Source organism: Monomorium pharaonis, chromosome 6 (genome assembly GCF_013373865.1).
Source record: "Monomorium pharaonis isolate MP-MQ-018 chromosome 6, ASM1337386v2, whole genome shotgun sequence".
NCBI classification, from domain to species: Eukaryota; Metazoa; Arthropoda; class Insecta; order Hymenoptera; family Formicidae; genus Monomorium; species Monomorium pharaonis.
In genome coordinates, this window is record NC_050472.1 from 11,935,528 (window position 1) to 11,959,457 (window position 23,930).

A 23,930-nucleotide genomic window follows, 5' to 3' on the forward strand; every position below is an offset into this window, starting at 1 on the left:
GCCGTTAATAGATCCGGATCAGGAGTTCTGAATATAATTATATAAAAATTTATCATATTTTATATAATAAGAATTTATTATATTTTATATTATAAAAAGTTATCATATTTTATTGTATATACTATTTTAAAAATATAATAAGAGTAAATCAAATTATATAATCAAAATATTTTACCATGTTATATTCTTTTACTCCCACACATTCCGTCATATATTCTCGCTCCCATCACACTCACGCTCACGCTCTCCGTCGCGGTGCTATTCATGCATTCTCTCATGCTCTTGCTCATTCTCTCTTACACTCTCATGCTCTTTCACACTCACAGGCGGTGGCGGCGACAGGTGGACTCCGGAGCGCGAGCACCGCGGTGATGGCTGTGGCAGCGGCGGCGGCGGGCGCGGACCTCGATTCCTCTTCTCCCGCTTCCGGGGACGGTCACGGACCCCGAAACATGACTGCGAAACGCGATTCTTCCCTTCCATCTCGACACTGTGAGACTCCCGATCCGCGTGACGTCATGCTTCCGCGCACCTACAAGTTCCCCCTGCACACCCTCTCCCCCCTCAAAGCTCCGTAGTTAAAACCGATGTATAACTAACTACTAGAATTGAATTTTAATTCTTAATTAAATAAAATTTAATTGAAAATTAAATAAAAATTCTGAATTAAATTTTGTTGTAAATAATTATAAAAATTAAATTTTAATTCTGAAATAAAATTTAACTGAGAATTAAATTATATTTTTCAATTAAATTTTGTTATAAATGATATTTGAATTTTAATTCTGAATTAAATTTTGTTGAAATTGAAATTGAAATTTTAATTCTCCATTAAATTTTGTTCTAATTAAAAATTAAATTTTAATTCTAAATTAAATGAAATTTAATTTAGAGTTAACTTTGAATTCTTTAGTTTTATTGTAATTATTTGAAAGATTTAATTAATTATTTGCAACTTTGGAGTAAGGTTTCTTAGTTCATGTAAATAACGATTTAGTTTTTAAAATAACGAACATTTGCGACTCATCTAGCTTCATATATAGGTATTATAACAAAGCGAGTGGGAGAGGGAGAAAGTAAATTTATTATTTGTTTACCACTTAAAATTCTATTTTTTAATTTTTATTGTGGCTATAATTTTATAAATTTATTTTTTAAAATATGAAATGTAAAATGTTCTTATTTTTTATTTCTATTAATATTTTTGACGTATTGAATCGAATCATTTTCATGTATAAATAATATATAGTAATTGTTTAGGAATTTGTTTCTGATTAAAAATTTGGTTTTAATTCCTGTCACATTATAGCTAAAATTTTTTTCTCTACATTTATTATTAAAAATCGATTTGCGATCCATCAATGAATAACCCATATTTTGAGAATTTCTGATTTACAATATTTTAATTAATAAGTGGGATGTATGAAATATATATATGACAACTTAGTTGACACTGGTCAATTAGTATTTTTTGATAGACCACCTCCAACGACGTGGTATCCATCCGTGTATTTCTTCCTGTACTCTTCGATATAGGAGAAGCACGATGAACGGGACTGCTAAAGTTTCCTTTTTAAAGAAATAAATATACATTGCAGCTATTAGCAATGTCAGATCGGTTATATAGCTCACCGTCGATCTGACTGTTCTTTTAGCTTCTAGAGCTAACTGTTTTCCATTTATTTGATCAGGAATACTTTCTCTGGCGTTTTCTGTGGTTATTTCGATTTCTCTTCTCATTGTTCGATATTTGCTACTCTCAAGTGCTTTTTGTAATTTTTCAACCTTTAATTCTACTGGCACCGTCGCTCTAAATTTTTCTCTAGAACTTGATCTAGATGAGGAGCGCGAGGAAGGTCTAGAAGATATTTTAGATATATGAGAGCCTTGTTCATTTAAATCATTTTTTGTTAAAGATCGACTTTGTCTTTCCTGAGAAGGTGTGCGATTCCGAGTTTTCGAAGATGATCTCGAAGCACGTCCTAATCTTTCATTTCTTCTTGTAGCTGGAGATTGGTCCCTGGAATTTGGTCTACTTCTGCACTTCTCCTTTGCAATCATTGTGTCTCTCGCTGGAGTTGTACCTCTGGAATCAACGCTTTCTCTCCTGGAACTCGGTATTTCATTATTTTTCTTTTGTTTGTCGATTTCATTTTTATTTTTAACTTTTAATTTTATTGTTTTTTCCTGCTCTTGCGTATCTGTTAATTTTGGAGCAAGTTTTTCTTGTACTCGATACTTCTGATCTTGATCTTCAGAAATGGAAGACCTACGAGAACTAGCTGCACTGCCATGTCGTGAATGACTTGCGTATTCTCGAACTATTTCAGTGTATTGATTTACAACAGCCATTCTAGCTTCTATTTCTGTCTCTTCTTCAGGTGTTATGGAACGCAGTTTTGCTTGCATTCTTCGATTTTTTGCTGCTTCTGCCGCAGATATAATACTATCCGTATCCGATTCCGACATCGTAGAAGTCTTTAGAGCTTCGGACAGGGAGATTCGGTTAGAGAAATTCGAAATTTTGTCATTAATATTCATATTCGTTTTCTCTAGATCTTCTTGTTGATACAATTGTGATAATGTTTTTCTAATTGGTGTTTCTGGAGAAATCGATCTGTCAAAATTGTGCTCTTCAAAATTAATTTCTTCTTTAGGTTTTTTAAGAATTGATTTAGGCATTACATTATTGGATGAGACAAAAGTAGCCATTCTGACAGGTGGAGGAGAAGTTTCAAATATTGGTAATCTATCGTATGAAATCTGTGGGAATTCTTGCTCGACGTGTGGAACTGATTTTCCTCTAGGATGATACGTATCTTCTTCATCAATAATTTGTCTCGCCAGGATCCTTGATTTTAATAATTTCAAATCCTCGCTATCTGCACTACTGATTTCTTCTGATGATTCTTCAGAAGTTTCAATACTATTTTCCTCCTCTTCTGTTTTTGTTTGAGCAATCGGTTGAGATTCTACTTTATTCACCATAATAGATGGTATATTCAGCTTTTCGCTTTCTTCATTATTTGCTTGTATCGATTTCTCTCCTTGTATCTTTTCTAGGATTGGTACATTTGTTTCATGCCATCTACGCAGACGTTCTACGGATTCAACTTTATTGTTCTGTTCCCAAGGATCTATCATTATCGTTTCAGAGGGAAGATTTGGATCTGATCTGGCTTCAACATCTGGTAACAAAACTGGCGAAAGAAGTTTTAACGTTTTCGAGGATATATCCGTTTGTCCTTCACTTGCTCTTCGACGATTTATTTTGGCCTGCCAAGAAGCCATTAAATTGTGCGTAGTAATACCGGAATTAGATAGGTGTCTTTGAAATGATGGTTTCTGAATAGATTCGATATCTAACATTAATTCGATTTGTCTTTCAGATTGCATTTTTTGTTTATCAATTTCAGATGCCTCTTCAGCAGCAACAGCGCGGTAAAAGCGTTCCATAGCTCGTTCATGAAGAAGTTCGGTAGAGCTAACCGCTTCTCGCATTACTTCCACTATTTGATGCTGCGTACTAAATAATTCTGGAAGAGATAATGACATCGGCGGTGGTATAAGATCATTATCATCTTCTATTAGCTTGATCACATTCTGTTTGGTACCTGAAATAGTAATTAAATAATAAAATTAGCTTACATACACAATTCTTACTTTTATTTAAAGGGATGTTGGAGTCATGGTCAAACTAATCGGGGTCATTAATGTAAAGTCATTTGTGCACCATTAACAAGATTTTCTATGTATTTTTTTGAAAATCTTTTTTGAGAATTAAAATACACGTAATAATAGCCTTTTTTATTTCCAATAATGATTTTTTTCACGGAATACATGAATTGGTTCAGAACTAATAATTAATTTCATCTAACAGGAAAAAAAGAAAAAAGCCTATGTTTACAAAAATTTTACAGTATATTCTATATTTAATGACATTTTCTTGATTCTTCAGAATCTTTGTTTCTCTACTTCTTTCCCTGATTTTTTTTATTGTCTGTTGTCTTCTCTGCTTCCTTTCTTTTTGCTGAAACTAGTCTCATCCATAAAATATTTTTTTCTTTATTTAACACGGTTTCCTCCTCTGTTAGATCAGTCTTTGTTTCGCATTTTTCCTTGATATGTTGCCAGGTCTTTTTCTTTTATCCGCAGATACTGCATATTTTCTTTTCTTCTGGTAGTCAATATTTTTTTCCTTTCTACACGTTACATCATTTAAATCTCGTTATCATCCTTGCTTTGTTTCTACCTCCTTTTATTTCCAAGTATTTTGGTCTTTCTTTTAGCTATTTTTGGTAGTCTTTTGCAGATTCTGACTCCTTTATTCTTATTCTTCTCTCTTCTTCCTTCTTTTTCCTGTACCTCCTTCGCCAGATTCTTATCGAGTCTTTTTCCTTATCTTCCCTTGCTTCACTTTCCCATTTATGCGTTTTCCCTTTTGCATACAATTCTTTCATAGCTTACTCCACTTTGTATCTTCTCTTTTTTCCATTTCTTTTCTGTATTTTTTAAGTAATTTGTTTTCTGTATCCCTCCTAATTTTTTCCTGGTATTTTAGAACTTTGACACCTGCTTCTATGCTAATCTGTTCAATTTTGACCTCTTCTAAAATTACATACTTCGACGTGCATCTCTCCAAGCCTAGTCCATCTAATGTATCTTGCTTGTAGTGTTTCCAATTTTTCTCTTTCTTCCCATCCTCAAACTTTCACTCCATACATAAAAATACTTTTGACTAGGATGTTTAACATCATCATTTTTCTTTCCCAATCTCCTTCAAATTGTCTTTCCCCTATTCCCCATATATCTGCGCCGTTATTCCTGCTGCCCTTTTCGTCATCTCTTGCATCACCCCGTTGTTTTTCTTGAACATGTATCCTAGATATTTAAATTCCTCCACCTTTTCTATGTTTTTGTCCCTCCATCTCCATTTTCTGTTTTCCTTTTCCCTATTCTTCCTGCTAAAAATTAAAATTTTGGATTTTCCTACATTCAGTATCATTTTTTAAAAAATATATCTGCAAACTGATTAGCATCCTTCTCAGCCCTTTTTCTTCTGTTGCCTAATATGGCCAGGTCATCTGCATATGCCAAAGTGTACATTTTGGTCCCTCCTATGTTTACCCCTCCATTATTTCTTTTCTTTAGAAAGCCTTCTACATCTGCCATGACTATAAAAAAGAGCAGCAGGCTAAGTGGACACCCCTGTCTCAATCCTTTTCCTGTCCAAAATTTTCTTGTATACCTATTACTTACTTTAATTCTATAAGCAGTTTCTTGGTAGATGTTTCCTATTACCCTAATTAGCCTCTAATTTATCTTACAATTTCTCATCTCTTCTGCCGCAATTTCTGTCTATTTACTTTGTTGAACACTGCTTTTAAATCCGCGAAGGAGACACATAGTTTTCTTTTTTTTTATGGATCTCTTTTTCTGCTACTGTTTTCAAAATGTAGATGTTGTCTATTCCACTTGTTTTCTTTCTAAAACCAGCTTGGGTTTCTGGTAGTATCTTTAAACTTTTTGTTTCTTTTTTTAGTCTTTTTTCTTTTATTATTACCATTATACACTACTAAAAAAAAAAAATAGGGAACACTTTTTGTATACCGAAAATTTAGGCTATATTCAAACTGCTGCAATTCAGCGAAAAATCATCGTAGAAACAAAATCTAAAAAACGTTTTAAAGCTTGAAACTTCTTCTTTCAAATGCTTCTGGCGATTTTAGTTATCTTTTTTTTACCAACGTGGCACAAGGATGAAGCTTGACCCGTTAAAATAAAAATTTTTTATGCGAATTTGCTGCGCTGCATCCCGCGTGAAAAAAATCATAGAGCATTTTTGTTATTTGCATCTTAGAGCGGGAACTTTCCCCTTTAATTTGAGTGGTTGTTCATTGCTGTACGTTTTTTTTGACCAAGTTATTGAGATTTTAATAAAAAATGGTCATTTTGACTTTCATCGCTTGTTACTCGTAAACAAATCAACGTGCAGCGCTCAGCAAAAAAGCATTGGAAAGCTGAAAGTTTGCCTTTTTGAATGCTGTTATCAATTTTTTTACGGATTTACTTTTTCTAACAACAAATTGTGTTCAAAGATTACGTAAAAAATCGCATATTTTACGGTTTTTATTTAGTTTAAGGTACTGTTGTGAAGAAAGATCCAATCACATTGCTAAAGCAAAGTTTTATAGTACAATTACTCCCCAGTAATAAACACTAACGTTCATGAAATGTAACATTTGTATTCCACGTGTTTATAATTTTTGAAATTGCTGAAATTATTTAAAACGTTTTTTCAACAATTTTTCTACACACTTTTGACCAAATTACAAAGTTAACCTTACATTTCTTTTTAAATGACGCTTACCGACGGCATTAGCGTTATCCAATGTGCACCATGTGGAAGATGCCGGTCGAATTGTGCACATCGCGTGCGCGTTCTCGTGCGCAAGTGCCAAGTCTTACCCTTAGACATTGTTAGATACGTCTTCAATTTGCGCGCAATCGCATAAATTGGACCGCGAGAAAATGGAAAAATGTGTACTTTTCTGATGAATCGCGTTTCTGTCTTTACAGCAATGACGCTCGTACACTTACTTGGCGTCGATGAAATGAACTATGATCGACGCTGCGTTATGCTAGTACAAGCCCATAACGGTGGTTCTGTGATTGTGTGTATTTCAAAGCAGAACAAACTGAATTAGTGATCCTGCCACTTCCTGTAATTACAAGTGTTCGATACATAAATGAAATTCGTGGATCTTACAAATTGCCTTTACGTTTATCGCATACGAATTTTGTGTTTATGCAGGACTTGTCTTCATGCGGCAAATGTAACTAGACGCTTTCTCGATCTTGTCTAACAGTAGTTACTCGACCATGACCACTGCCTTCATGTCTCGTATAACGTCCTGTCTTTTGATATCGTGACCAAACTCTACTCACTACAGAGATAGACAACATGATGCGCTACGTGACGCATGCGAAAACCTTCTTCGAGAAGTGCGATTATTTGTGCAACTTCTGTTGCAGGCAAATGTCTACACGGCATTTTGAAAATTTCGTATACGAGCTCAATACACTACGAGAGTCGTCTTTGTACTAAACATTTATTTTAAAGTCTCTTTGTACGTAAACATTACTTGTAAACATTACGGTATGTATGTGAGTAGGTGCGTACTCGTAATGTTTACATGTAATGTTTATGTATAGAACAAACTTTAAAACAAATGTTTAACACACAGACGATTCTTGTAGAGTATTGAGCTTGTATACGAAATTTTCAAAATGCCGCGTAGACATTTGAACGCATTTAAAACAACATAAAACGACATTTAAGAAGTCGCAAGGAACAGCCGCGAGCGCGTGACAAACCGCGGGATCCTTACTTTTGCTGTAAAACACATACACACATACGCACATGCGCGCGCGTGCGCGATGTGCACAATTCGACCGGCATCTTCCACATGGTGCACATTGGACAACGCTAATGCCGGCGGTAAGCGTCATTTAAAAAGAAATGTAAGGTTGACTTGGTCAAACTTGGTCAAAAGGGTGTAGAAAAATTGTTGAAAAAACATTTTAAGCAGTTTCAGCAATTTCAAGAATGATAAACACGTGGAATACAAATGTTACATTTCATGAACGTTAGTGTTTATTACTGGGGAGTAATCGTACTATAAAACTTCGCTTTAGCGATGTGATTGAATCGTTCTTCACAACAGTACCTTAAACTAAATGAAAACCGTAAAATATGCGATTTTTTACGTAATCTTTGAACACAATTTGTTGTTAGAAAAAGTAAATCCGTGAAAAAATTGATAACAGCATTCAAAAGTGCAAACTTTCAGCTTTTCAACGCTTTTTTGCTGAGCGCTGTACGTTGATTTGTTCACGAGTAACAAGCGATGAAAATCAAAATGACCATTTTTTATTAAAATCTCAATAACTCGGTCAAAAAAAACGTACAGCAATAAACAACCACTCAAATTAAAGGGGAAAGTTCCCGCTCTAAGATGCAAATAACAAAAATGCTCTATGATTTTTTTCACGCGAGATGCAGCACAGCAAATTTGCATAAAAAATTTTTATTTTAACGGGTCAAGCTTCATCATTGTGCGATGGTAAAAAAAAAAAACTAAAATCGCCAAAAAACATTTCAAAGAAGAAGTTTCAAGCTTTAAAACGCTTTTTGGATTTTGTTTCTACGATGATTTGTCGTTGAGTTGCAGCAGTTTGAAAATAACCTAAATTTTTAGTATACAAAAAGTGTTCTTTATTTTTTTTTTAGTAGTATATTATATTCCGTGTTCAGAAGTGTTATACTTCAGTAGTTTTTGCTTTCTTTCTGTGTCCCTTCTTGAAAATTGGAAATATCCGACCCCTTTTCCACTCATTTGGTAACTCTTTCCTATTGCAAATTTTCTGAATTATGCTCCTTAGTTTTTCTTTCGTCTTTTCATCTGCATTTGTCCAAGCTTTGTTTTTTATTTCATCTTTCCCTACTGCTTTATTTTTCTTTATAGCCTTCTCCATTTCTTCTTTGATGATTATAAGTTCTCCCATTACCGTTACCTCTCGTCGCTCCGTCCTTTTCCTTCTTATATTTCGATGCCGGGTTCAGCTGTTGCGCTATTACCTTACGCGCGGATTCCTTTCCCCCTTCTTCTCCCTCTTCTACTTCCTCTCGTTCCCTCTTCTTTCTGTAGAAGTTACAGATCGACCCGACACTTTCCGCTCTCCTTCTCCGCAGTCTCTCGGCGTTCGTAGGCCTTCCTCTCTTACTTGTCTCCCTCTCTGTTCTCTTTCATCCGGTTAGTCTATCTACTTTCTGCTGTTTGCCTCTTAGCTGCACCTTCTTCGCTCGTTTTTATCTTTCTGCTTTCTGCTGGGTCCTCCGCTTCTTTCTCTTCTTCTTCATAAGTGCCGCTTTCAACCTTTTCCACGTCTTTCATGCACCTGGCTATCCCTAACCTCTAAATTTCACCTCTTTCTCTCTTCATTTTTGCTCTCTTTGTTTGTCTCCTTCCTAAAATTTTAGTTCTTCTAACACTTCTTAACCCTTTGATTTCCGCCTTGTAACATATTTTCCTTCTCAAACTCTGTACTCTCTTTATTCTATCTCTTGTTTCTAGAGCATTTATCTTAGTCTTGCTTCTTACACCAAGTCACGCTTACCAACCAGCACGTATTAATATTAATCTAAATACAATTTAATATTAAGCAAAATATTTTTTATGGTACTGTACACGGAAAAAAAGTTGAATCAACAAAATCAGTATAATTGTAATTGATTTTAATAATTCAATGACATTATTAATTAAATTGATACTTGATCTTTGCTTTATTAATTAAAATCTTTTTTTTAATAGCATAAAACGTTTGAAAAATATCGTTGTGTCAATTGTATAGTGGATAAAGCTGCAAAAAGCGCAAACCTCCTATTGCGCTGAAATTTTAACCAAAGCTCCCTTGATTGGAGAAAAAAAGTCCCTAAAAGAATTTTTGACGACAAAGCCTCATTTGTCCCCCAACCCTCACTTTTGACAGTTTTTATTAAATATCTCCAAAAATATTGACTTTAAAGGAAAAAGTTTGAAACAAAAAATAAAGCTCTTAAAAAGTTTCAAACAAAAAATGTTATATACATTTTTTACGTAAACCTATTATTTTGGCTATCATGAAGAAAAAAAGTATTTTTTAAATCAAAATTTTAAAAGTTTTTATTATGTATCTCGGAAAAGATTAGCGTAAAAAATAGGTATAGAGAATGCGTGGTATAAAGAACAAACACACACACACGCACGGAGGGGGTGCAAAGGGGGCCTTCAACCCCTCTCCCGTACCCACCCCGTTGATAGGGTGCCCTGGGCAGAAGTGCGCAAAATTCAAATAAGTACGTATAAAATATAATGAAAATCTCGTTTCGCGTGGAAATTCGCAAAGGATTGTGCAGAGAACACGTGGGTGGGGGAGGGGCGGGGACCCTCTCCCCGTATTTTTTCCTAACTATAACCCACCAATTTTAAGTCGTTATTTGGCTATGGATATCCAACTGACCAAGTTACAATGTCAGATTTGAAATTACGACCACGTAGCGACTTAAAATTGATGGGTTAGAGTTAGGAAAAAATGCAGGGAGGGAATACACAGGAGAAGGGGCGGAATCCCAAATAACAGCCAAAATAATAAGTTTACGTAAAAAATGTATATGACTTTCTTTATAGTTTTTTATGAGCTTCATTTTCTGTTTGAAACTTTTTTTCTCTAAAATCAATATTTTCGGAGATATTTAGTAAGAACTGTAAAAACTTTGAAGGAGATTGGGGGGCAAACGAGACATTGTCGCCAAAAATCCTTTTAGGGACTTTCTTCACCCTTTCTTCAAGGGTGCGCTTCGGTTAAAATTTCAGCGCGATCGGAGGTTTGCACTTTTTGGAACTGTTCTCTGTATATTTACTCGAACTTCCTTGGCTGAGTGAGTTAGACGTGTGCAGTTTGTCAGTAGTTTTTGGTGAGGTTAAGATGTGAAAGAAGGTGATAAGGAGAGTAGGATAGCAGGGTGCCACTAATAGGGAGTGAGTGGAGTGTGTGAGTAGTAAAGGCAGAGTTGGGAAAAGTGTGCAAGAAAGAAATAGCATATTAATTAGATAAATCGGTGGACAACAAAGTAGAGACAAACAGTAGGTAAATTTAAGACGGACGAGCGTGATAGTAGGAAGCGGCAACGCCACCAGGAAGTTTAGCGGGAAGGTAGAGGATTAAGACGAGTTTAGAAGAGGCGATAGTCATAGTACAGATTATGGAGAGAGGGAGAAATGATAGTTGTACTTTGATAGAAGATGGTAGGGAAAGTAAGAGAGTAGCAAGATCACCCGCAGGAGAGGAGGGGGATGAGTTTAACAGAAAGTTGAGGGTCTGGAAAGTCGAGATTTTGGAGAGTTTAAAGATAGTTTAAACTGAAATAAAACAGGAGTTGGCGGAGATTGTAGAAAACAGGGGAAATGGATGAAAGAGGAAACAGAGGTTTTAAAAAATAAAATTAAGGATTTCAAGAAGAGGGAAAATAGATAGGAAGAAGAAATAAAGGATTTAGTGGACGCACAGGAGGAGTTAAAGAAAAGGATACAGAAGATGGACATTGGAGGAGATAGAGTACTAGAAGGGAGGGTCAGAGAGATGGAGAAGAAGATGGAGATGAAAGGTAGAGAAGAGAGAAGGAGGAATATAATAATTAAGAGGATAACGGTGAAGGAGAGAAAAAGAAAAAAAGCGGTAGAAGGGGTGTTTAAAGATATTGGAGGGGATGTAACGGTGAAGGGGGTAAAAAGAATAAGAGAAGTGCATAGGAAAGGAAGGGAGAATATGGGTAAGATGAAGAGCAGAGGAAAGAGGTGTGAAGTAAAGAAAAACCTGAGAGGGAGGGAAAAAAATTTAGAAGATTGAACATGGAAAGAAAAGAAAATGAGGTGGAGCTTGGAGAGGATAGCAAGAGCAGAAGAAGAGAAAGGAAATAGGGTATGGTTAGGTTAGGTTAGGTTATCGTAGGATCAGGGTAGGACAGAGTTGGTGGAGGTGGGACAAAGAGATAGAGGTACTTAAAAATGGAAAAGGAGGTGAAAGTGGAGGAGTCGGAGGAAGAGAGGGGAGGAAGAATGTGAGGGGGAGAATAAGAGAGGGGAGGTTGGAAAAGAAGAAGAGAGTGCGAATCATTTTCTGGAACGTGGCACTATGAAGGTTGGAGGGAGAGAGGCTGGAAGAATAGAGGGAAGAATTTCTAAATAGGGTGTGGAAGGGGGAAGAGTGGCCAGAGAAGTGGAAGGAAGGTGTAGTTGTGGCTATAATAAAGAAAGGCAGTGCTCGGAAAAACACATTTCGGGCCGATTTTTGAGACACCGCCTGCTATACCCCCACTACCGTTTTAGGCTCGACGGTCCTATGACAAATATGCCTGGATTCATCCGCGTGATTAAAAATTTTTTTGCACTGTGAATAATTTTTATTTTTACTGATAATTAAAGTTAATTAATATAAAAATTAATATTTTAAAAACCGCATCAGCAATAGTACCTTTTAAGTAATGTAGAAAACTATTAACAAAATTGCAATTTTTACATTATATTATTGCTAAATATATTGTGACGTTGCAGTTTCGCAGCGGCGTCGCAGCATCCCTCCGCCGTCACAAGGCCCAAGCTCGCGCTAGTAAGAACGGCCGGGCGGTGCAGGGAGCATATCACGATCCTCGGCGGGCCACATTGGCGATATCATTTGCGAATTCTAATTACATTTTTTTTGTATTTTGCGTATCGGATGTTTCACTCGGCGAATACACCGCACAGGACTAGGAATTCAGCCTTGACGGAGCAGCGAAAAACGGAGGACAGGGCCGAGGCATAGGACGATTACCGCGGGACCCTCAGCGGGAGCCGCGAGGCAAGCGGCACGGCAGAAAACTGGACGAGGCGTCACCGCAAGAAGGCCGACGAGGCCTGCAAGGGAGAAGGAACAAGGGCCCCGCGATCGAAGGACACCTCGCGAAATTGGATTGCGTACGTCATTGAGGGCGAGCGCGTAACGCGTAGCCCTTATTGGCTGACGCCACGCGCAGCCAAGTAGCGCACCCCTGCGTGGGGAACACATCGACTTGCGATCGAGCGCCTCGCGTTTTTGATCGCTCTCCGGCACCAGCTGTTTGAGATAGCGTATTGGCAGCCCGTCCTCGAGTTCCTGGCGTGACGAGCGAAGGACGAACGTCCCGAGGTGGAGCGAGAGCCTTGGAGAGGACTCAGAGGGTCATGGAAGCCGGTGAGCTTGCCCGTAACGCGTGTATAATCTTGTAAAGCCACTCGCGAGTTGGCGAATTGCGCTAGCGTTCTGGGAGCGAGCTCTTTAGTGTAGTACAGTGCGCAAGGGCGTACTTCTTACAAGGGAACGGACAGAACTGTCCCTCACCAATTTTAATGAGCTCTGGATATGTTGTAGAACATAAAAAAATATTAGACCCATATTTTTTTTAGCTGCGTATTTCGACGTTTAGGGGTTGAAATCACCCCTCGAAAATAACGCATTTTTTCGTTTTTTGTTAATATCTTTGAAAATATAAGGTTTATGAAAAAATGTTCTATACAAAAGTTTTATGGCATTTTATACTTTTTACAATAGTGTATTTATATTTTTTTCAAATTTCAAACTTTCTAATTTACCCTACCTCACCTCTTTTTTCGACATTTTGAAAATTTTGTAAGGACAAAAATTAAAGAGCATTAAAAGCCGAATCCATATATAATAACATATATAATAACATATAGGTTTCATTATTCTCAATTATTGGCAAAACGAGATAGTAATCTCGCGCTATAGGCGCCGCGCTAGAAGTAGTGTTGCGTTATTTCTTTAGTCGCGTCACACTCAATAACTGCCTCTTTTGCGTATATTTTTATATTAGAACATAAAAATGGATTAATCTTAATTATATAATACGCAACGTATTACACGATATAAAGTATAAATGCATATACAGGGTCATTTAGAATAACTTTAGGTCCGTAAAAGGACGTATTCCTTTTACGGACCTACACGTTTATATACACGCACGCATATACACACTTTCTCTCTCTCTCTGTCTTTCTCTTTTTTACACAAATATGGCCGCGCCCGCGTTACGCTCGTGGCGCGCCGCTCCTGCCTGCCTTGTGTACTCGACCCGTAATTCGATAACTACATATTTTGGCTTATAATTCAAAAATTACGCTTCCAATCAAATTTTGGTAAAAAAAAAATCGTCTTAGAATTGTGTCAGAAATACGTCATTTTACGGACCTAAAGTTGTTCTGAATGACCCTGTATATAACAAAAGTGGCATATATATACATATGTGCCTACGTACATTTTCACTGTTACAAATGCAAATATAAATTAATATAAAGCAAAATATTTTCAAACATTTAAAACTGCAAATACAATATAACAAAATATATAATATCAAGAGAAAAATATAAAATATAAACTGCAATAACTATTTGCATAATTATATTATTTACATTATATGCACGTAGCACGCTCTGGTAATCAAGATAATATAAGTATATAATTTAATTTAATTTGAAGTTTGAAAATACATTTATACGGATGTATATATACATTTTGCACTCGACACGGGCAAATAGCTTTAATATCAGTGTTGATAGAGGGATCGGTTGTTCTCGTGCAAGCGCATCACGTGTTTGTCACATTAAAAAGTTTGAAATTTATAAAAAATATAAATATACTATTGTAAAGAGTATAAAATGCCATAAAACTTTTGTATAAAACATTTTTTCATAAACCTTATATTTTCAAAGATATTCGCAAAAAAACGAAAAAATGCGTTATGTTTGAGGGGTGGTTTTAACCCCTAAACGTCGAGATACGCAGCTAAAAAAAATATGGGTCTAATATGTTTTTATATTTACAACATATCCAAAGCTCATTAAAATCGGTGAGGGACAGTTCTGTCCGTTCCCTTGTTAGTGTTAGAACGAGCGATCGACTCCCATGCGCAGCGAGTCGTCAAGGACTTGTGGAGGCTAAGATTCGCGTATCGTAAAGTAAAGCGCGGTCGCCGAGGATCGTGGCCCCGGATCGTAGCGGGAGGAGCTTTTATTCGCAGGAGAAGACCAGTACCGCGACCGCCATCCCATTGCACGCGCGAGGTGCATGTTAGCCGGATCGTGTTGTGTGCGCCGAGAATTCGTGTCGCGGTGCCTGCGATTGTGCGTGGGGCTCCGGTTCCTACAAAATTTAGTGTCATTATAATCCCTGTCGATTACATTTCGTGGAGGTCGCGTCGTCTTTTTATTGTAATTTCGCGTTCTCGCGTCTTGACGTTGTCTTTAGGCTTCGCGTCTTTGTCTAACTGAATGTTAATTTCGTGCCTTTTCCTATTGTAATTATTTTGTTCGCGCTTTCTAGCTAATTCGGTTATTTTCGCGTTAATTTCTATTTTCAAGCATTTCTATTATTCTCTCGCGAGTTCCGTCATTTGCGCACCAAGCGAAACACTTCTGTTATATTTTAATTTCCTTTCATTATCACTTATTTTTTGTTAATTTCCCTCTTCAGAATAAACGTGCTGTTAAATCGTTTTACAAAGAGCGTATGTGATTTCTTGTATCATTTTATGTGTCGTCTCGTGTAGTCTCGAACGTTCGCCTGTGGCATACCGCCCCTCTACCGGAAATTGGAGTGGCCGGCTAACTACTCCGCGCGGGCGTGAAGAGGGATCTTGGTGTTACTTTCGCGTTTGGATTTGACGCGACGAAAGTGCGCGTCTGGCGCCCTCTCTCTCCTTTCGTACCGTTTATGATTCGCGTCGCGATTCCGCCCGGCGCAAGGAGAGCGCAATATATATACATGTATTCATACAATAATATTTATAAATGTAAACATAATATCAATAACTTTAATTATCAATAAAAATAACAATTGTTTACAGCGCAAATTTTTAATCACGCAGATGGGTCCAGGTATATTTGTCAAAAGGCGCTCCTTAAACACAGCGTCACGCGCGTGATCGGCGGCTCGGTCGTCGAGCCTACAACAGTAATGGGAGTATAGCAGGCGGTTTCTCAGAAATCGGCCCGAAATGTGCAACTAATTCTGAGCACTGAAGAAAGCGAATGGAAAAAACGTAAAAGATTATAGGGGAATAACTTTGATGTCTTCACTTTATAAAGTGTATGCGATGATCCTAGTGGAGATGTTGAAAGAAGACATTGAAAAAAAAGGATAATTCTAGATAATCAAGCAGATTTTAGGAATAATAGATGTACAACGGATAACATTTTTGTATTAAATTATCTTGTAAATAGATGTATAAGTAGGAAGGGAGGGAAATTGGTGGCGTTATTTGTGGGAGCGTTCCAGATGCGCACAGTAATAAACGGACACAGCAGGCTGAGTGAAACGGACACAGTAACAAACGGACACAGACCAAATGCGCACAGAGCGAAACGGACACAGTAACAAACGGACACAGACCAAATGCGCACAGAGCGAAACGGACACAGTGCGAAACGGACACAGACCAAATGCGCACGGACCAAATGCACACGGACCAAATGCGCACACTGCACATGCGCACACTGCACGTGCGCACGGACCAAATGCAATTCATGTACATTGCAAGCAGAGTAAAGTCCACATAGGTTAGCGACTTGGACGGGGTGGGTGCGGGAGGGGGGCCTAAGGCCCCCCTTGCACCCCCGTGTGTGTGTGCGTGCAAAGCATTCACTGCATCACATGGGTTTGCGACTTTCCGTGTATGCATTTGGTCCGTGCGTATGTGCAGTGTGCGCATTTGGTTTGTGTCCGTTTCGCACTGTGTCCGTTTCGCTCTGTGCGCATTTGGTCTGTGTCCGTTTGTTACTGTGTCCGTTGCGCACTGTGTCCGTTTGTTACTGTGTCCGTTTCGCACTGTGTCCGTTTATTACTGTGTCCGTTTGGTCTGTGTCCGTTTCACTCAGCTTGCTGTGTCCGTTTATTACTGTGCGCATCTGGGACTCACTCTTATTTGTAGACTTGAAGGTGGTTTTTGACACGATTGATAAAGGGATTTTGATAAAAACGATGAAAAAGAAGGGGGAGTTTAGGACTGGGAGAAGAGTAAAACAGAGATGTCCGTTAAGTCCGTTACTTTTTAACGTCTTAATAACAGACTTGGAGGAGGCAATGGGAAGAATCAAATGAGAGAGGGAGGGTAGAAGGAGGAAAGGTGTGTATGCTTGTATACGCGGACCATAATTTAATAGCGGAGGAGGAGAATCAGATAAGAAGTATAATAGATAGACTGGAAACGTACTTAGATGAAAAGAACTTGATGCTAAACGCGGGGAAATTAAAAATAATAAGATTTAGAAAAGGAGGAGGTAGAGAAAGTAGAAAACGTTGGTGGTGGAAAGGGAGGAGAATAGAAGAAGTAGAGAAGTACAGCTATCTGCGATATGTTATGCAAACAAACGGGGGACAAGAGGCATAGATAAGGAATAGCGTAAGGAGGGCGGTGGTCAGGTTTGAAGAATTGGGAAGAAAAGGTATAGAAAGGACTGAGGGAGGAGATTGTAGTTGTTTGACATGTTAGCTTGGACGGTTATGAATTATGGAGTTGAAATATGGGGTTGGAAAGAGAGAGATAGAATGGAGAGGCTATGAAGGAAAAGTATTTAAGATTGGTACTAGGATTAGAATGGAGTACGACAGGATATATGGTGAAAGAAGAGATACAGAGGGATAAATTGAGAGGTAGAGCAGGAAGAAAGGCGTGGGCATATGAAAAGGAATTGGATGAGGGGAGGGGTAGTGGGTTGGCAAGACAATTCTTAGAGAAGAATAATAGGTAGGACTGGAAAGGTAGATGGGAGATGGGAAAAAGAAAAGAGGAATTTTTTTAAACATAGAAGGTGGAAATTGAAGGAAATAGATGAGCAGGGAAGGAAAGAGGATTTTGAGACTATTTTTAGTAAGGATAGACAAATACAGAAAGAGGAAAAATGGGAGAGAATTAGAGAGTCGGAATATAACAGGTGGTATAGATGTGCGAAAGAGGAAGGGGTGCCACGATATTTAAAAAAAGGATGGAGAGAAAGTAGGTGAAATAGAGTCATGAGGTTTAGGCTAGGTAATGGGACGAGAAAGAATAGATATATTGGAAGAACGAAAAAAAGAAAATGTGTAGACTATGTGAAGGAAAGATAGAGACCTGAGAGCATGTGTGGAAGGAGTGTAGAGATTGGGAAAAAGATAATGATAATTGGCAGGAGTAGTAGTAATGATTTTAGGGGCGGAAGGAAAGAGAGGAAGTTGGCTGTGGGAATTGGAGAGGGAGAGGGAAGAGGGACGATAGGGAACGCGAAGGACGTGGAGGGATAGGAGAATACATGTAATAATTAAATCAGAGGCAGAAAAAACAATCCACAAAGCGGCGGTGTGTGTGTGTGTGTGTGTGTGTGTGTGTGTGTGTGTGTGTGTGTGTGTGTGTGTGTGTGTAGCGTGGCGGGGTGTGGAGGTAGTAGTGATTGCCGAAGCACCCGCACGTTTAGTTATAAGTTAGTGGTAAGTTGGTTAAGCTGTATAGAGATTGTTTCCCTGAAAAAAATTTCCCTGAGGGGAAAGCAATAAAGAATTTATACGTAATTGTATATATACTCCTCTTAAATAAAGTACATACTTTAATTAAATATAAAATTAATAATTATGAGTTTATGTACGTGAATAAATACTCTTTAACAAAAATTTTTGTTGCACAAAACAAAATATAATGTTAAATCGATAACGTTTAAGTTAATAGTTTAATTAGAATTAATTTTGTTAATTTAACAAAAATAGAGGAGAAGGTTGTAATATGACCAATGCGGATAATATGATTACCCATATTATCTCCGTTATTTACTGACAAATTTTAATAATTATTTATGGTATCATTTATTTAGTAACCTGGTGTTATATAGTGACACTGATATGACAAAGCGCAACAGTCAACATTTTTTATAAGAAATTTTCACATTCGAGAATTTTGAAAATTTTTAAAGTACATTTTAATACTTAATGACATATACTTTCTTATTCTTTTTAAATTAAAACGCATTATTACTCAAATGTATATACACTTGACTATTTTTTTGTCCTTTAACTCTTTGTTCGGCTGTACATATCTCGAGTTACACAAAATTGAAAAATAATATAGGATTTTGCTAATGTAGTCGTCTAAGTGTTAGTAATATGGTCACTTTCGAGATCTTAATATCAAGATAATTCCTCCGATAAATCAATTGTCGCTGTGGTGTTAATATCATCCACGTGACAGTATACATAGAGTATGTCTTGCAACAGATAGAAGAGGTTATGTGTAAATGTATGTATTTTGCAATATTTTATTTTTTCCTGCAATTATAGTACTATACTATTGTGATAAAAAAATAAGGTGAATTTTTCATTTAAACTTCGCGGGTACAATAAAATCATGAAATTATTTTTTTTGTGGGTTGGTAGTACTGTCTTTGACATCTATGCAGAGTTTTATGTCAATATATTCAATTGCTGCAGAGCTACACGTGTTTCTGTAAACATACAAAGGTGAGTTTTTCGATTTTTACTATGTCCGATTTTGTTGAGTAAAGAATTTGCATTAAATTTTGTTTGCGGAATGAATATTCTGCCGCGGAAACGTTAAGGATGTTGCAGATGATCTTTGGTGATAAGGCTATGTCGCAAAAAAATGTTTACAAGTGGTACAAAGAAGACTTGGAAAGAAGGCCGAGAACAAGTTCAAGACAAATAGCGCCTCGGACGACAATCAACATCTACCAATGAAAGTCACGTCAAGGAAATCAAAGATTTGGTGCTCGAAAATCGTCAATTGACAATTAGAGACCTTGCTGATGCTGCTGGCATTTCATTTGGATCAACTCAAACCATTTTAAAAGATGTTTTGTGCCTCAAACGCGTCAAATCTTGATTGGTTCCAAAAATACTCAATTTTTTGGAAAAAAACGTCGCTTTAACATCTGTAAAATAATGATTTCTGACTACCAGGACGTCCAGGACTACCAGGATGAAATGCATCATTACGGGAGATGAGACTTGGATCTATGCATACAACCCGGAAACAACCGACCAATCGAACGAATATTGTGTAAAAGGTGAACCAAGACCGATAAAACCGCGCCAAAGTTGCTCAAAAATCAAAATCATGTTGACAGTTTTCTTCGATTATCGCGGTGTTGTGTATCATGAATTTCTTCCGCCAGGCCAAACTGTTAACAAGGAATATTATTTGAGTGTTATGCGTCGTTTGCGTAAAGCTAATTCCTCAAGAGGCCAGAATTATGGGTAGACAATTCTTGGTTTTTGCATCACGGTTAATGCACCGTCCCACTGCATTGCTTCTTCGAGAACATTTCGCCAAAAACTCGATTGGATCCACAACTACCGTATTCGCCTAATTTAGCACCGTGCGACTTCTGGCTGTTCAACAAACTCAAAAGACCGCTCCGGGGATACTGTTTCGACTCGATTGAGGAGATAAAAGCCGAATCGAAGAAAATATTGAAGGCCATCCCGGAAAGACTTTTCTGACTGTTTCGAGGATTGAAAAAAACGTTGGCATAAGTGCATTGTGTCGGACGGGGAGTACTTTGAAGGCGATAAAATTGATTTGGAAGAATCAGTAAAAATTTTTCATTTTATAAACAAATTCACCTTATTTTTTTATCACAGTAGTATATTTTGGGTGTGTTCTACTTAACGTTTGCAACGCTCGCGAGCATCCTTGTTATTAATCAGGTATTAAATAATTCGTTCTCTTAATTTAAAGTTATACTGTTTCAGTATTAGGTGTACAAATAAGTTTCTGCCGTTTGACTAAAGTTGGCGCCACCAGTTATGGTTAAAATTGTCACATGTAAAACGCCATTATCGTAATTTTGGACATCTATCAACAACATAACCTTGAAATATTAGTAAATTTTTATCAGTATAATATATTCTTTTGCCAGAAAGGTCGAGTTTTGAGCCGAATAAGCGTCATTTGGGGGAACTTCTGATTTACTTCTTCCATTTGAAGAAATTTGCAGCTGAGGCGCATCGATTGCTTGTACATACATATGGTAAGGCTGCCTTAACCCTTTAACGCTCAAATGCACAAGATTTTTTCATAAACTTTGACGACGGTTACTCTATATAAAACGGACAAAATTTTTACCAAAGTGTACTTTTCTAAGGGGTTTTGAGTGTGCTCTTTCGAATGCCGTCGCGAAAACTTGAGAAGAATGTCAAAAACATCGAGTTTCTGAGCTTTTTTTCAAAAAACGGCACGATTTTTTTGGTGTAAAGTTTTTTTTAATTGGATTTTCTTTATCGTAACGGGTTTGAATTAGGATCGGAAATGCATAAAGCGTGCAGAAGATTATACAGCGCAAAAATTTTTTCTAACATGGCGGATCGGATATGGCCGCTTAATGTCAGAAATTTTGGAAATTCCCGTTTTATACGATTTTTTCTATTCAAATAATTGTAATTCAATTTACTGATGCTCATTAATCATTTAGAATCCTTTGACTATATTAGTTTGTATCTTAAAAAGTGAAATCCAATATGGCGGTTTTAATGTGGCGGCTAGGATTGGCGGAAATACCGAAAAAACTAGTATAATTCATAGTTTTTTGTATATTTTTGCGTACTAATGTAACTGGAGAATACAAAAGCAACTATGTACACTGTGTGCGAGTGTGTGTACATACACCCAATTCAGGAAATAATTATAAGTGAAAACTAATGACATTACTGACTTCTAAATTGTCCTTTACCAATAACTTCCATGTCAGAGTTACCGATTCTTACCGTGTGGAGGTGGACAATTATTAAGAATATTTTTTTGTTTTTTATATTTTATTAATTCGTTTATAATTTTTTGTATTTTTATTTTTTAGCTACAAAAATTTTTTTTCTTTGTAATTGAATCTAATGATTATTCTCGAAACATGTCTTACAAAAATATAAGTTGAAATGTTTACAAAATTTATTTGTTCTTTATGTTTTTTTGTTGAACAGTATTTTTTTGAGCTAACTAATTTGGTTTTGTGTTTTTTCATGACTATAATTACGTGGTATATAATAAATAAAGTAAGATACCACAACCAAAACGTTAGCTATCCATATTTTACATCCAACATTTAGTAATCACACGCAATGTTTAGCTACGACAAGCCAGCGATGTCAGTTCAAATCTTGCGCCAGCAGGTTGCGCAAACGGTAGGAGATTTGCTGTCTCTTTCCGTTTCCACAAGGCAATTTATATTTTGTAAATCATATTTCGAGAGTAGTCATTAGATTTAATTACAAAGAAAAAAAAAATTTTAACAAAAAATTAACAATATGAAAAATTATAAAAAAATAAATAAAATACAAAAAACAAAAAAAGATTCTCAATAATCGTCCACTTCCATGCGATGAGAATCGATAACTCTGACATGGAAGTTATTAGCAAAGGACAATTTAGAAGTCAGTGATATCATCAGTTTTCACTTATAATTATTTCCTGAATTGGATGTATGTACACACACATTTGCACACAGTTGCTTTCGTATTTCCCAGTTACATTAGTACATAGAAATATACAAATTATACTACTTTTTTCGGTATTTCCGCCAATTCTAGCCACCATATTGGAAGCGCCATATTGGATTTCACTTTTTAAAATATAAACTAATATGATCAAACGTTTCTAAGTGATTAATAAGCATTAGTAAATCGAATTACGATTGTGTGAATATAAAGAAATGTAAAAATTTAAGATTTTCAAAATTTCTGACATTTAGGCGGCCATATTCGATACGCCATGTAAAAAAAATTTTTGCGCTGCAAAATTTCCTCAAGTACAACTAAACTAAAGTACAACAGTCCTCAAGTACAACTAAAAAGTGCACGCTATATGCAGTTTCGATTCTAATCCAAACCCGTTACGATAAAAAAAATCCACTTTAAAAAAAATTTTACTTGAAAAAATAGTGCTTTTTTTGAAAAAAAGGTCAGAAACTCGATATTCTTGACATTTTTTTCAATTTTTCGCGGCGGCATTCGAAAGAACACACTCAAAACTCTTTAGAAAAGTACTATTTGATATAAAGTTTGTCCCTTTTATACAAAGTCTATGCCGTCAAAGTTTACGAAAAATCTTGTCCATTTGAGCGTTAAAGGGTTAAGGCAGCCTTACCATATGCATGTACAAGCAATCGATGCGCCTCAGCTGCAGATTTCTTCAAATGGAAGAAGTAAATCAGAAGTTCCCCAAATGACGCTTATTCGGCTTAAAACTCAACCTTTTTGGCAAAAAAATATATTATACTGATAAAAATTTACTAATATTTCAAGGTTATGTTGTTGATTGATGGCCAAAATTACGATAATGGCGTTTTACATGTGAAAATTTTAACCATAACTAGTGGCGCCAACTTTAGTCAAACGGCGGAAACTTATTTGTACACCTAATACTGAAACAGTATAACTTTAAATTAAGAGAACGAATTATTTAATACCTGATTAATAACAAGGATGCTCGCGAGCGTTGCAAACGTTAAGTAGAACACACCCAAAATATACTACTGTGATAAAAAAATAAGGTGAATTTGTTTATAAAATGAAAAATCTTTACTTATTCTTTCAAATCAATTTTATCGCCTTCAAAGTACTCCCTGTCCGACACAATGCACTTATGCCAACGTTTTTTTCAATCCTCGAAACAGTTAGAAAAGTCTTTTTCCGGGATGGCCTTCAATACTTTCTTCGATTCAGGTTTCATCTCCTCAATCAAGTCGAAACGGTATCCCCGGAGCGGTCTTTTGAGTTTGTTGAACAGCCAGAAGTCGCACGGTGCTAAATTAGGCAAATACGGTAGTTGTGGATCCAATACGGATCGAGTTTTTGGCGAAACGTTCTCGAAGAAACAATGCAGTGGGACGATGCATTAACCGTGATGCAAAAACCAAGAATTTTCTACCCATAATTCTGGCCTCTTGAGGCGAATAGCTTCACGAAAACGACGCATATACGCAACACTCAAATAATATTCTTTGTTAACAGTTTGGCCTGGCGGATGAAATTCATAATACACAACACCGCGATAATCGAAGAAAATTGTCAACATCATTTTGATTTTTGAGCAACTTTGGCGCGGTTTTATCGGTCTTGGTTCACCTTTTACACAATATTCGTTCGATTGGTCGGTTGTTTCCGGGTCGTATGCATAGATCCAAGTCTCATCTCCCGTAATGATGCGTTTCATCCTGGTAGTCCTGGACGTCCTGGTAGTCAGAAATCATTATTTTACAGATGTTAAAGCGGCGTTTTTTTTTTCCAAAAAATTGAGTATTTTTGGAACCAATCGAGATTTGACG

The 23,930-nt window shown here is 36.7% G+C and overlaps 1 protein-coding gene across 2 annotated transcripts in view; it reads right to left on the minus strand.

The window, feature by feature from the left end:
- Window positions 1–1,106: 1,106 nt before the first annotated feature.
- LOC105835260 overlaps window positions 1,107–23,930 on the minus strand; it is a 44,955-nt gene continuing 22,131 nt past the window's right edge. For both annotated transcript variants that reach the window (XM_012678361.3, XM_012678360.3), the window contains one exon: window positions 1,107–3,614. In XM_012678361.3, coding sequence (XP_012533815.1) covers window positions 1,462–3,614 — 2,153 coding nt within the window. In that variant the 3' untranslated portion in view covers window positions 1,107–1,461. The remainder of the gene's footprint in view (window positions 3,615–23,930) is intronic.